This window comes from Salvelinus fontinalis, chromosome 11 (assembly GCF_029448725.1).
Source record: "Salvelinus fontinalis isolate EN_2023a chromosome 11, ASM2944872v1, whole genome shotgun sequence".
NCBI classification, from domain to species: domain Eukaryota; kingdom Metazoa; phylum Chordata; class Actinopteri; order Salmoniformes; family Salmonidae; genus Salvelinus; species Salvelinus fontinalis.
In genome coordinates this window covers 23,465,010-23,480,125 of record NC_074675.1, presented here as the reverse complement: position 1 = coordinate 23,480,125, position 15,116 = coordinate 23,465,010, and the positions used below count along the sequence as shown (strand labels likewise).

The following is a 15,116-nucleotide window of genomic DNA, read 5'->3' as shown; positions in this document are numbered from 1 at the left end:
GTAAATTGGTGTTGAATCAGTTTGATTCCCTCTGACGAAGACACTTGGACCTTTAAAAAAAATATTTTCAGTGTTATCGTTAACAAGTATGCGCCCAACTCTGTTGGGAATTGCAAAGAAAAAGCCATATCTCAGACTGGCCAATAAAAATAAAAGATTAAGATGGGCAAAAGAACAGACACTGGACAGAGGAACTCTGCCTAGAAGGCCAGCATCCCAGAGTCACCTCTTCACTGTTGAGACTGGTGTTTTGCAGGTGCCATTTAATGAAGCTGCCAGTTGAGGACTTGCGAGGTATCTGTTTCTCAAACTAGACACTCTAATGTACTTGTCCTCTTGCTCAGTTGTGCACCAGGGCCTCTCACTCCTCTTTCTATTCTGGTTAGAGCCAGTTAGCGCTGTTCTGTGAAGGGAGTAGTACACAGCGTTGTACGAGATCTTCAGTTGCTTGGCAATTTCTCACATGGAATAGCCCTCATTTCTCAGAACAAGAATAGACTGACAAGTTTCAGGTCATTTTGAGCCTGTAAACAAACCAGCTGATGCTCCAGATACTCAACTTGTCTAAAGAAGGCCAGTTTTATTGCTTCTTTAATCAGGACAACAGTTTCAGCTGCGCTAACTTAATTCCAAAAGGGTTTTCTAATGATCAAAAAGCCTTTTAAAATGATAAACTTGGATTAGCTAACAATGTGCCATTGGAACACAGGAGTGATGGTTGCTGATAACGGGCCTTTGTAGATATTCCATAAATCTGCCGTTTCTAGCATGAACAATGTCTACACTGTATTTCTAATCAATTTGATGCTATTTTAATGGTCAAAAATGTGCTTTTCTTTCAAAAAACAAGGACATTTCTAAGTGACCAAACTTTTGAATGGTAGTTTATGTATTTTTTTTTACTGACAAATCAATCAAACTGTTAGTGGCCAATTGATGAATGGAAAGAGACATCTGTTACAAAACACCAAAAAGTTTGACATTTTAAAGATTGTCAAGCCAAGATTTCAATACTGGGTAAGCCTACAAGGTAGGGAGGGATGCATTCTCTGTCGAGATTGACAGTATGGGCCTCCCGGGTGGGGCAGTGGTCGAGGGCACTGCATCGCAGTGCTAACTGCGCCACCAGAGTCTCTGGGTTCGCGCCCAGGCTCTGTCGCAGCCGGCCGCGACCGGGAGGTCCGTGGGGCGACGCACAATTGGCATAGCGTCGTCCGGGGTAGGGAGGGTTTGGCCGGTAGGGATATCCTTGTCTCATCGCGCACCAGCGACTCCTGTGGCGGGCCGGGCGCAGTGCGCGCCAACCAAGGGGGCCAGGTACACGGTGTTTCCTCCGACACATTGGTGCGGCTGGCTTCCGGGTTGGAGGCGCGCTGTGTTAAGAAGCAGTACGGCTGGTTGGGTTGTGCTTCGGAGGACGCATGGCTTTCGACCTTGGTCTCTCCCGAGCCCGTACGGGAGTTGTAGCGATGAGACAAGGTAGTAATTACTAGCGATTGGATACCACGAAAATTGGGGAGAAAATGGGATAAAAAAAAATAGTAATAAATAAAAAATAAAAAAAAATAAAAAAAAAGAGTGACAGTATATTTATTGTGGTTTTGAAAATGCAAACCATGATAATGAAGTGCCGAAGTCGGTATGCTTTGTTTATTGGTTGTGTGGTGCACTGGCACTGAAACCTGTTGGTGGAAAATTTGTTGTTTATATAATTATAAATATGGCATCAAAATGTAGAAAATCACTTTTACCCCATCATTGTCTGCAGCCGGTTCTGATCGTAGTGTAATGAAACAGGCAGGGAGAGTGAGCTCATCTGGCCCGTAGCCCTGCGTGGCATCGAATATGCCACAAAAGCTAGCTGAAGTGGCAAAGTTGATATCCACATTTATAACAATAGTTATTGTTATTTGTGGTCGTTAACATTATCATTAGTTAATTTTACGAGGGGGAAGGGTGTTCAATTTATTTTACACTACAAGGGGAGAGTCATGTGAAAATAGTATGTTTTATGTTGGGGAGGGGTGTGCATTTTTTTTTTATGACACCTTGAGTTGGACCAGCCCCTCCCCCCAGTACATTGTCCCTAACTAACCATCCATAAACATCGAAATAGAATTTTTAGGTCAAAAGAACTGACTCCTAGTTTGTTTATAAGGGGTAAATGAAACGTGTTGGCGACACTCAGCCTCAACAAAATAGCCTTTCTTCTTGTAATGACTAATTATGAGGAGAAAACAGGCCAGCTCAAGATTGATGTTTTTTCATTTTCTAAGGAAAAGGCCATTTTCCCTACTATCCCCCTTTCAAAATCAGGGGCTCTGTCGCTTGACACGAGGAAACCATTACCTTCTGAGACTCAATTGGGCCATTTAGGCCCATTTGAAGTCACTCAGGCACAAGACGGCCACAGAGAGAAGAGCATATATATCACAACCTGGGAGGGAGGCAAGTGATGCAAGGCAAGTAGATACATACAGAACAACGACCCTGTAATGCAACCTGTTGGCTATAGATGGAGTGCCTGAGTAGTTCTACATTTCCATGCAAAATTTCAAGAGACTTTGCAACTTTGGGCATTGGGTAGTGATTGAATGCCTGTTAGCGGATCGGATCTTGAATAATGTGGGCCTTTGAAACCTTTCTTCATGTACAGTACATTATGAGATCTTGTGGCTCTGTGCTGGCAGGACCACGGGTGGGTGCCCTGGCCTACAAGTTAGGCTTTTTGGGGGGCTAATGGAAAAGTTAGAGGCCCAGGCAGGGGAAAGGAAAGGAGAGGAGAAAGGAAACCATGGGACCACTGCAGAGTTCCAGGTGGAAGCGCTACCGGCAGATAGACCACACAGAGCGAGCCCCGGTTTCTCCTATTCTTAATTGGATTACACGGTGATGCACAACACTAATTTACCGGGGATAGATAACGGTATAATTAGCCACCGAGGAAGTGCAGCTGGAGCGTGTGGCCTGTTTAAGGCAAATCGGACTGCAGCCAGCCAGGTTTGGGGTTCTGCGCAGCGAGGCACTCGGTCATGAGTTTAAAAGGCACTTACAGATGGGCCTCGGTAAATGACAATTGAACCGCGAGAAAATCCACTTGCCATGTGTAGAGACCAGTAATCCCGGGTTATTGTCAGCTCGAATGTTGTCATTAAAACATTGTTTAAACAAGATGAACTCTGCACATTGGTCAACCATGCGCTGATTTCATATTTTGGCGTGACTCAGCTGATTTCATATTTTGCCGCCTAGACCACCGAGCCAGCAGCGCTGCTCACTGGAGCGAGCACCACAAACCGTGGCGCTTGCAAAACAGCTTGCGTTTAAAAAGAGCTTGCATTTTACCGCCTGCCGCAATACTCCCATTGAAGTCTGACTTAGTGGGTTTTCACCAACAACCAATTTGGCAAGAGAAGGTCCGCCCCCATTTATTTTCAATGACACAGAGGAATGTCCAGGGGATTGTGGGAAGGTGAGCGGCCTGCTAGTGGAGCGGAACTCTGCCATACTTTATGTAAATTTCAAGCAAAGTGTTGGAGCAGTTCCAAGCTTTTTAAGTGACCAGGATTCCGCAATAAAGTAGGGGACTTATTTCCATTATGGTCCCTATTTTTTTTAACGTAAATACATTTTACAATTACATAGAGACAAAAAAGGTTTAAACACAGTAGCCAGCTTTTGACATGCTTTTTAAAAGTGGTTATGGTTGGTATGGCTTTGAGTTGCTGTGGTAGTTTGTTCCACACAACAGCCCCAGTGTATAAAAATGTGTTCTTACCAGATAGCGTATTCTTTAGATGTTTTGGGCTGCTGGTGAATCATGATGTGCAGGCACAATCAAAGGGACACTGGACTAGAGCACTTGCGAGAGTCTTTAGGGTGTCTATAGCTAGGTTTCTATCCAATTGGCGACAGATTTATGTGAATATTCTAAAATATACATAAAAACAATATGCACATTTCCCCATCAGAGTTGTGTTTCCATCAAATTGACTTGTTGCGGATAAATGTCTGTGCGTGTATGCAATAAAAAGTTCCATGGGTTTCCATCGCATTTTGAACTTTTGGTGGGTCAAACGGCTACCAAGCATCAATCACCATGTCACCAGAATAAGACCCTCGATATTTATTGAAAGGAGCATCCATCAACCTCGTCACCTGCACTTTCCCCACCATTTGAAATGCATCATAATGTATTTAATCTAGCTGAATAAAATGCATTCTTTCCCATGTTATGAAAAAAACCATTTGCAACGTACTTTACTCCCATAACAAGGCTGGATGGAAACCTGGTTAATGTCCAGCCATTTTGAGAATGCGGAATTATATTTTGGACGAACATGCGCATGCCTGGCCTAAAGGAGACTTCTGGACTAGCCGAATTACACCAAAACCGTTGTGTTTATGCCACAAAAAAGCTAATACATAAAAATGTTCAGGGTATATTGAAGTGTTAGGTTCTAGGTGCGCTAGGAATAGCAGGTCTGATTGGAGAGGAGGCTAAATGCATGTTAGGCTTTCCTGAATAACTGGGCCTGCCGGGAGAATGTGGCCACATTATTATAGGTCTACTTGGGAGAATGATGATCTGCAACAGACAGCGCATCTCAGTATCAGAAGTAAAAAGGGCGTTGGGCCAGCACCGTTATTCAAATGACATTTTCACCGCAGCCTAGAGTAGAATTTTGTGCTCACTTGAAAACAATAATGCAATTATTCATTGTATTCTAGGTTAGTCTAGGTAGGATAATTGTATATTGTCCCAAAACATAATCAATAGGGGAGCTATCTGAGCTGCGTGTCTCATGTCCTCACTGTTCTTTCATTCTCCATGATGCACCAGGCCTCTCCACTGCCTATCAGCTATTCCTATTTGTTGTTGTGGATTCAATGCTTTTATGTGGGGTTTGATTGGTAGTTAGCCTATTGCAGATCTGTACAAATGACCCACTTACCAATATCACTATGAATGGTGGATAGAAGGCAGGAGAGACAGACTGGTAGGCTATATTGATCTGTGGTATAGTAAAAGTTAGTGTGCGGAAAAGCATAGTGCATAAGGGAAATACCAAAACGCCTTGATAAAGGGGAGGCGCATGCAAGCAGATGAGAAAATTTGGCTGGGATGGAAGAAATGGTATCGTAAAACCTGCAAAAGAGTGAATGTAAACCAGGGGGAAAATACACTAGCCTCCCCTGTGCACAATAAAAAAAACAGCACAACCCAAAGCAAAAAGTTTGACAATTTAAGATGTTTTTTTGTCACATACACCAGATAGCTGCATGAAATGTGTTGTTTTACAGGGTCAGCCATAGTAGTACAGCGCCACTAGAGCAAATAAGGGTAAAGTTTCGTGCTCAAAGATACATTCACAGATGTTTCACTTTGACGGGTCAGCTTTCGCTTCAACGCTCTAACCGCGTGGCTAGCTGCCTCCCTCCCCTATTTTAGACCACCCCCGTAAATGTAGAACTGTTCCTAACTTTTGACTGAGTGGACATCAACTTCGGCCATCGGCTAATCAGCTGGGTATACAGACTCAAGGTATTAGAATGTACCAGAGGCCACCAAAATAGAGCTCCTTCGGAAGTATATACTGTACTCTATACCATCTACTGCCTCTTGCCTATGCCGTTCGGCCATCGCTCATCCAAATATTTATATGTACATATTCTTATTCATTCCTAAGGTAGTTGTTGTGAAATTGTTAGATTACTTGTTAGATATTACTGCATGGTCAGAACTAGAAGCACAAGCATTTTGCTACACTCGCATTAATATCTGCTAACCATGTGTATATGACCAATAAAATTTGATTTTAAAAAACTTTTAGAACCCTGGCTACTATTTCTATTTGGCTGGCTACTCTATGTACTTGTGGAAAACACTTTTTCTTAAATGTCTCGAATACCTATTACATAGATAACATATTGAATGGAAGTAACAAGCTGTTATTATCTTCAAATCTCAACCTAATTGAATGGCAATTAGGTCTGCAGTGTCCAAAGTTATTGTATTTACTTGGAGTTACTAGACTATCAACTGAAATGTCAACTCTATAACTAACACACTCTACAACACTTATTTTATCTCTCTTAATGTCAAATAAAGGCACTACATGCACTTAAAGTATCAGATCACAATCAGCCTTTCAGTAGCCTAATAAAGAGAGAAATTCAATTGCTTAACATTTTTTGATAATAATTTATGGCACAGCTGAAGTGAGGAGTGGGATTAATCATAGGTAGAAACCTAGTCGTCCTCCGAAGCTATTTTTACCTTTTGTAAAACAACACTCTTCTAAACCACAGGGAAGTGGCTACAGTGACTACATCCAATGGGTTTCTAATTCTACAATAAGGACAGGAGGTCAAAGTTCCAATCCTGTGGCACATAGGGATATTTCATCATTTGAACTGAGACTCTACCTTTGGAATGACGATAGCGCTACACTTTTAAAAACGCTGGGTTAAAAACAACCTAATTTTGGTTATTTGGTAACCCAGCGCTGGGTAAATATTGGACAGAACACACACTGGGTTATTTTGACCCAGCAGCTAGGTATTTTATGTAATCCATAGGTTATTTTCATGAGGCATGGCTTCCAGATAGTTATTTTTGTACACCCGTGAGAGCAAATGTAATTCCTGTTCATCATGATAAATATCAACCCTGAAAATGTAAAATGTTCTTGAATATATTTTGCACATTACAAACTCAAATATACATATCACAACATTGAGATGCAATATTAGGATATGTATTATTTATCCCAACATTGGGATATGCATAGGCTCTTTAGAAACTCAAACACTTGTAACCCTCATTTAAGCCACAAAAGTGTCAGTGTTCAACCTTAACATGTGATAATACAACAGAACATATTAACATTTACTCTCACTGGTGGCCAAAAGGAACTACCTGAAACACACACCCTACTAAGACATCCCTCCAGTCTTCTGATCTGAACTGCTGGGTCATATCTCAATAACCCAGCATCAGTAACCCATCAGTTATTAAAGAAAACAACCCACTAAATGTCCTAATGCCTGCAACCCAGCAGTCGGGACATCCAAACAACCCAGCATTTTTTAGAGTGTTTTCTATTCTTTTCTATTTCTATGGGAATGACTATCATTGGATAGAATGGTCTTATGCTTTTCACGTTTATGACAACAAAGACACAACGTGAAAGAAAAGATAGGGGTAAATGGTAATTAGATATTTGGGGAACAGATGTCTGGTCTAGCAGGCTGTCTCTGAACACACACTGTATTTGAAGATGTCCAAAAATTCAGACCGCTAATACATATTTGTATTCAGATGACATGCTGCTGTATCTGTATGCACAACGTTCCTTTAAGGCTTACACGCATCTGTCTCTAATACATTCCTGCTTGTAAGTGGCTCTGATTAGATGTGCATATCAAAGCGAGGCTGTTGTCCCTTTGAACCGAATAAATTGTTGCGTAATCAGATGAGCACTCTGTGCATCTGATACTGAGTGGGGAGCGTTTTCCATCCCACCCAAACGGATTATCCCTGTCTGTCAAGACATAATCCTATCTTCATGTTTTTACTTGCTCCATATTTAAGTTGATTGATTGAATTCAATTACAGCACAGTATGTTAATACCCCTCTCTCTCTCTCCATCTCTACAGCTCTAGTGGTGAGGTTTCTGACCAGACGTTTCATCTGGGAGTATGACCCAACGCTTGGTAAGACACCCTACCTACTCCTGCTCTACTCCTGCTGTCCTAGGCAACATTGAAAACAATCTGCACAACACTAGTCTTAGTGTGTTTTGTGCAGCCAGTAAATCACTCTCCCTATGATTTTTGGTATCAAAGGCTTTATCTGACCTCAAAGGCTGTTTTGATCCAGAGATGACTGTGCTGCGTCGGTCAAAGCCTTCTATCGCTGCGAGTTATCATATCAAGGTAGCAACCGAAGTAATAATAATCACTCCCATGTGTTAGTATATTTCCCCCATATCTCCTCAACACATCATACAGATTCATTTCCTGACAATAGGCCTTTTTAGGTTAGGCCTGACCTGAGTTTCTTTTTTTTTAAGCGAAACTACATCACAAGCCTAGCCTAGTCGGTGATTTAACATGCTATGTGATTATCAGACAGGGATAGAGGCGATGACTTAAGTTTAGGGCAAGGCGAAGCGTCATTCATTCACTCCAATTGTCGGTTAATCAGGTTCATATATAGGCTAAGTGACCACAGTGACCGTGCAAGGGTAAGGTTCATATAGTAGGCCTACATCCTGTCATTGGCAGGAATATCCTATTGTGGCATGTTTTGCTGTAAGCTAGAAAAATATTGGGGTTGTTCGGTTCATGGTTCGATGGCATGCTATGTACAGAGTCAGCCTCATTAGAAGTTGAATAACACACAGATATAACGCACAGACCCAACTGTTGGCATGGTGGGAGCAGTAACATGATATAGACATTAAGCCTCATTGCATGCAGACATTTCAATGTGATGGATGCTATATATACATATACTCCTACAAATACCAATGGTCTAAAATATGCTTATAGCATGCTGTCAAACAATTAGCTGGAAAGGGAATTGGATCCGGCAGATAGAGATATATATATATATCTCTATATATATATATATATATATATATATATATATATATATATATATATATATTCTCACTGCAAGCCAAGTCTCTGATTCCCATTGACATTTTCCCCCTGAATGTGATGTACTTTTTGGTGCAGGCTCAAGTGCTTGTTATTCGAACAGCATTCAAGAGTATAACCTGGTACCCACCACAGCTTATTTCCTGACATCACACAAGGGTTGACTGAAAGATGAAGGCTTTGGGCTGCGAGAGAGAGAGAGACAGCGCTCACAGCTCTGTAAGAAACATGGACGTTGAGAATATTGAATTACAACATCAGACAGATTAATTTCATGGGGTTTCAGAACAGGGTCTGGAAGCAATTTAATCATGTTTTTGCAAACAGTACCCAGTGTGTGTGTACTGTAGGTTACACATATCCTTCGGTGGTTTATGTGAGTCCAGAGAAGTAATATGATTTTAATAACGTGCCTTGTAGTCTACTAAAATTGGTAATTTCGTCATATGATGATATAACCCCTAAAATGGAGCTCTCTGATTTAAATCAACCCCATGCTGTCAATCTCAAAACGCCTGTAATGAAATGAACAGCAATCTGTTTCGATTGACATTCAGGAAGCACTTAGTTTGCGTAGGTGTACAGTCTGCACATACAAATGGATTTGATGAAGCCATGATAGTAAGAGGAAATCTGGAGGAAATCTCTTCCACATCTTTCTCTTTACTTTGAAGAGATGCCATCAGGGGGGTGGGGTGGGGGGGGGGGGGGGGTGGGGGAGGGGAGAGCTGTGCAAAATGTAGGTGTTTTACAACAGAGTGCTTTCCATTTCATTATCATCTTGTTACATAACTCAACTGTAGGAATATGATATGTTGAAACCTTGTGTTCTTTTTTGATGTTCCCTCAATTCTGATCTGTATTATCAGAGTTTAGGAGTTAGGATTTAACCTGGGCAAGGGGGATCAAGTAAATATGATTACAAAAGACTGCTACAGTGACTAACATCAGGAAAAGCATTTTTTTGGATGAAGATACACAATTCAATATATAAATACATAAGCATACCCTTTTCCCATAGATTATATGACTATGTGGGTGAATGCCACAGGAGGTTGGTGCCACTTTAATTGGGGAGGACGGTCTCATGGTAATGGCTGGCGCGGATTCAGTGGAATGGCATCATACATCAAACACATGGTTTCCATGTGGCTCAGTTCCAGCCATTATTATGAGTCGTCCTCCCTTCAGCAGCCTCCACTGGGGAATGCATTTTCCCGCCTCTGGACCGGAGCATTGTTGTGCTTGTTGCCATGACACCAATAATTTGACAATGGCGGCAAACCCTGTTCATTGCGGCTGTCTTGTCAGGACTTTTCCCCCCACAATTAAAAAACAGTTCTACATTTCTATGCTTTTTCATATTTGGTGGTTCTCTGTTTATTGTTAAATTGTAAGCTATTTATTTATCCGACTCCACCCTGCCCAGCTAACACACGCAACCGCTAATATTATCTCTACCTTAGAATAGGAATACGAGAATTCCATTAATTGTCACTCAATGGGATGCATGTGAGCAGTGTAATTATGTAAGTTGGCTTGTCATTAATACAAAAGGTTACCTTTATGTTCATGCAAATGCCGAAAGTAGCTGTGAACAACAATTTATACCCCCCTCTGATCTAATCTTATTTACCTCATGGAATGAACTCTTACCAAGTCACTCCTCAATAAGAGGGGCAGAGGAATCTACTACAATAACTACTACCTACTAGAAATCTACTATTAATCTAATTTATTGAGGTCATATGACATTGCACAGATAGAAACAAATAGGAAAGCAGATGCTTGGCAATCCAGTGAGTGAGCAGAACAAGATTTTTTTTCTCTAAGTGGCGTAGTAGTTAAAAGTACAAACAGCTTGAGATGGGGGCTGACCTGTTGACGTTTCCAGTTAATATTCTGGTATGAGACTTTCTTTTTCAGCATTCTAAAATAACACCAACAGCAGCTAGAGGCTCCAGGTTGTTGCTGGGAAATGAGTTATTTGCTGCCAGGAAAATGACTGGGGTGTTGGCCCTCCTTAAGATCTTCAGATATGTAGGTTGGACCATTAAATCATCCCCAAACCCCCCTGTTCATGCTGTCAATACCCAAACACACATCGTAGGTGTATGTACTTGCGTGTATGTGTGTGTTCAGGTCTGCGCCTGCACGTGTGTGGATGTGGCAGCTGAAATGGGACGTCCCGTGAGACCCAGGCTACCCTCTAGCTATAGAAGGCAGCAAATCAACACCCTAGTGGTCGCGCTCGGTGACACTTCACACGCAGACACAGTGTTTTGCGTCCCAGAGGGCGCCTGGGTAGAGGCAGGGATGATGACACGCACAGCTAACACACACCCAACCAGAGCGTTCTGGTGTTACTGGCGGTTAAACTCCAGACCCCCGCCATCTCCAATAGTAGCCACCCACCATGCTTGAAAAAGCATGTTTTGAACAGGGAGATCTGAATTCCCTTTTTTAGGGTTTGAGAGTTTACACAGATTTTTTTTTAACAAGAGGCAATTCAGGTAAATTACTCCTCATCGAGGTATAACGAAGAGGGTCATAGCCAGCATTCACATCTGTATCCACCTCTCATCCTATTGGTAAAGCTGCCCTGAGGCAATTCAACTTGGTGGGGTTCATTGACCACCTAAACAACCAGGTAGGCTCAACGGTTGAGGCATGATAGACATGTCACCATCTTCTAAATGGGGTTTCCCGTTTGTCTTTTTGTTCTTTCCAGAATCAACATATCGCCATCAAGCAACCATAGACGATGAGGTTGTGACCATGGAGATCCTTGACACAGCCGGACAGGTTGGAGCTTCAGCAACTTTGCACAGAAAACATAGACGTTTGTGTAGAGAAATGTTTCTACTGTGACTGGCAATAGAATAAGAATAATTCATAGTCAATTGAATATCCCAGTTCAACCCTACTGTATAATGATGACTTATCAGAGTTTATTCACAGTAGCAGTCCTAGCTAGCGTTGCTCTATGCTGTTCTAATCCGCCATTGGGTAAACACATTATACGATAAATGTGCTGCTGCTAATCTGAGTACGTAGGTGTTCTGCCTGCTACTAATTTCCCCTGTGAAACATCGAGCCAAGTCATCCTTCTCTCATTACATTCTATTTTGAGAGTGCAGGGAGTGAGAGTTTAGGTGAGGGCCTAACCAAGCGTTGCTAGACCTGTCTTTTTCTGTCAGAGAGCCAGTGTAGAGCTGAGGTATCTTCGTTCTCTTCAAAGCTGTTAAAAGTGGTGAGAGTACATATCAATCCTTTTGATTCTTGATTCTTCTTGGACCCCGAAGGCATCTGTTTACCTCAAATCAGATAAGTTCAAAAGTCGGTCAGTTATATAGATGTCAAGTATCACTATGTTCAATGTGAGTTATGCAACAGTTATTGTAACAAATTAAGTTATTATTGCCAATAACATCTCTGGCTCATGCAAGTTTAAGACTTCATTTTTTTCATCACACGACTAGTAAGTTTTGTTACGACAGGACTGGCTGTACCGACTTGATGAAATCAGGAGCAGCTGCAGTTCAGAAGGGTAGCCGACTGTTCAAATCTGGGGGATTTAAAAAGTGTTATGTTGAGAAAGGAGAAATAAAGCATTTGAACCCATTACAAACATGTGCAGTCAATCATGTGCAGCTGAAAACATATTTTATAAAAAGCTCTTCAGTTCAGATGCCTCAATTCTCCATCACTTGTTCAATGAAGGCTTGCATAGAGTTATTGTTTCTTTGCCTTGTGGATATGCCAGACAACAAGTGGGCCTATTGGTCAACATCAAATGTCAACAGTATTCTAATTGGCTAGCTAGTTGCCGAAAGATTGTTGCTAAAAAGGTCCTCCCCTCCTGTATCTTTACCTCAGGAGGACACGCAGCAGAAGGAGAGCCACATGCGCTGGGGCGATGGCTTCGTCATTGTCTATGACATCACTGACCGGGGCAGCTTTGACGAAGTGGCTCCTTTGCGAGGCCTCCTAGAGGAAGTCAAGAAACCCAAGAATGTCCCTTTGGTTCTGGTGGGCAACAAAGCCGACTTAGACCATGCCCGACAGGTGGGCACAGAGGAGGGCGAGCGGCTGGCTGCTGAGATGGCGTGTGCCTTCTACGAGTGCTCGGCGTGCGCCGACGAGGGTGGCATGGTGGCGGAAGCATTCCATGAGCTGTGTCGCGAGTTGAGGCGCCGCAAGGTGGTCCAGGGCAAGGCCAGGCGCCGTAGCTCCACCACCCACGTCAAGCAGGCCATCAACAAGATGCTGACCAAGATCAGCAGCTAGGGGTAGCTGCTGAGCACACTCCACAAAGAGGATAAACTCAAGAACAAAGTGACTGATTTCAGGGGTTTAGATGTGTAGAAATATCATACAGCCATCCAAGCTCCTAAGGAGCACAAATATAAAATTATGAATGAACAGCGAACCTCTTCGTACTTAGTATCAATGCACAATCAATGAAGATTTGCATTGATACGAAGTGTGCCAAAAATCGCTCTCCATTCAACACTGATTCTAAAGGGGAAGGCTGTTGGCCATTATAACTCCCTCTTTGACCATGCTCCACAGCTAAGGTCAGAAGCACAAAGGGGAACATAATAATCACCTGATGGGAACTACTTTGTCCGTGAGGGAGGTGAAGATGCTTTTATTTCATAGCCAACTGGGACATTTCTGTATACTGCCAAGGAAGGGGGGAGAGAGTCCGTTATTCAGAAGTCCCAAATCTCTTAAATTCACTCTTCCTTCTTGAGCAGCATGGTGAATACCCCCGTTTTGTGTCTATAGCTCCACCAACTTTAAACAAAATATTGTCCATGAACCCACCCTTTGTTTATTAGAAATGATGGACAAACGATTTGTAGTTTCCTCTCCCTGTAGCTTGTTTGTGGGATAATGTGTTGATATGCTCTAGGCCAGTGTTTCCCATCCCTGGTCTTCCAGTACACATCCTTATTGTAAACCTAGACAAGCACACCTGGTTCCACTAATCATCAAGCCTTCAATGAGTTGCGTTAATCCAGGGCTACAACAAATGTGTACTGTACACAGGGACCGGTGTTGGGAAACACTGCTCTAGGTCAACGGATGTGTGTTCTTTGAGCAGCGTTAAAGGATTCCTGAAACAGAGTTTTCATGGTCTTAGATCATTATGTCGTCCGTTTGCAGAGCTCTGTTGACCTTAGACATATCCCGTGACACGATTGGTCAAATAAACAATTATCCACATGATAATGTCCATCAAACGATGTCTCCCCCACCCAAACCTCAACCCCCATGTCATACCAAGCATAGGACAGGGCTATAGAGATCCTATCTCAAATACGTTTTTCATCTAAAGAACCTAAAACAAGATCGAATAAGATAGAGGAGAAGGAGACCAAAGTTTTCAGTTTGTAAATCAATGAAAATACTGTTTCATGGTATCATCCATCCAGGGGAATAGTTACCATCCATCATTCCGGCTCAAATTCCAGGGACAATCTAAATGTACCTTAATTGTAAACTATGTATAATATTGCCTTTTATCATTGGTCTCAAAGGAGTGTACAGTACATAACCCAGAGGCAGACAAAATGGTCGACATGTCTCCTGTATTTTAACCAAATGCTGTTTCTTTGTTATCCAATGTACCCGACCTGTCTCTGAGTTTTGAGAATGGGGATAAAACGGACAAATTTACTGTGCAATTGTAATTAAACATTAGATACATGTATATCCAAGACGAGTTTGAAAATGTCTCTTTTCTGATTCATCTTTAACAGTATGTTGTTATGCATAAACAAATTTCATTGTTTGTTATTTTTGACAGTCTAACAACGCTGCATAATTCGTATTATGGTTTAGAGTGACGGGAAATGTCACATTTGCATAATACTTGTCAATCATAATGAAAGGTGCACTCCATGAATCAAACCACGGGGGAACCACTCTCGAAGGCTACAAGGCAAAGTGCTATTTCTGTTAACTTCTCTGGGATATGTGGGACCTTGGCCAAAAGCCAGTAAAAATGAAGTGCCAAATTCAATAAATTACTATGAAATTCAAACTTTCATGAAATCACACCAGAGACCAAATTAAAGCTACACTTGTTGTCAATCCAGCCAACTGATTTTAAAAAGGATTTATGGCGAAAAGCACACCAAACAATTATGTTAGGTCAGTACATAGCCACAGAAAAACACAGCCATTTTTCCAGCCAAAGAGAGGAGTAACAAAAAGCAGAAATGGAGATAAATGAATCACTAACCTTTGATGATCTTCATCAGATGACAGTCATAGGACTTCATGTTACACAATATATGTATGTTTTATTTATATCCAAAAATCTGAGTTAAGGCGGGACGCAACTGTCTCACTTGGCCAAAAGCCTGAGAAAATGCAGAGCGCCATATTCAAATAAATTACTATAAAAATCAAACTTTCATTAAATCACACA

General features: G+C 41.9%; 1 protein-coding gene across 1 annotated transcript in view; it reads left to right on the top strand.

The window, feature by feature from the left end:
* LOC129865327 (ras-related and estrogen-regulated growth inhibitor-like) overlaps window positions 1–14,400 on the top strand; it is a 73,975-nt gene extending 59,575 nt beyond the window's left edge. The window contains exons 3-5 of the mRNA XM_055938014.1: window positions 7,664–7,720; window positions 11,403–11,476; window positions 12,551–14,400. Of these exons, the coding sequence (XP_055793989.1) occupies window positions 7,664–7,720; window positions 11,403–11,476; window positions 12,551–12,961 (542 nt within the window). The 3' untranslated portion in view covers window positions 12,962–14,400. The remainder of the gene's footprint in view (window positions 1–7,663; window positions 7,721–11,402; window positions 11,477–12,550) is intronic.
* Window positions 14,401–15,116: the final 716 nt, after the last annotated feature.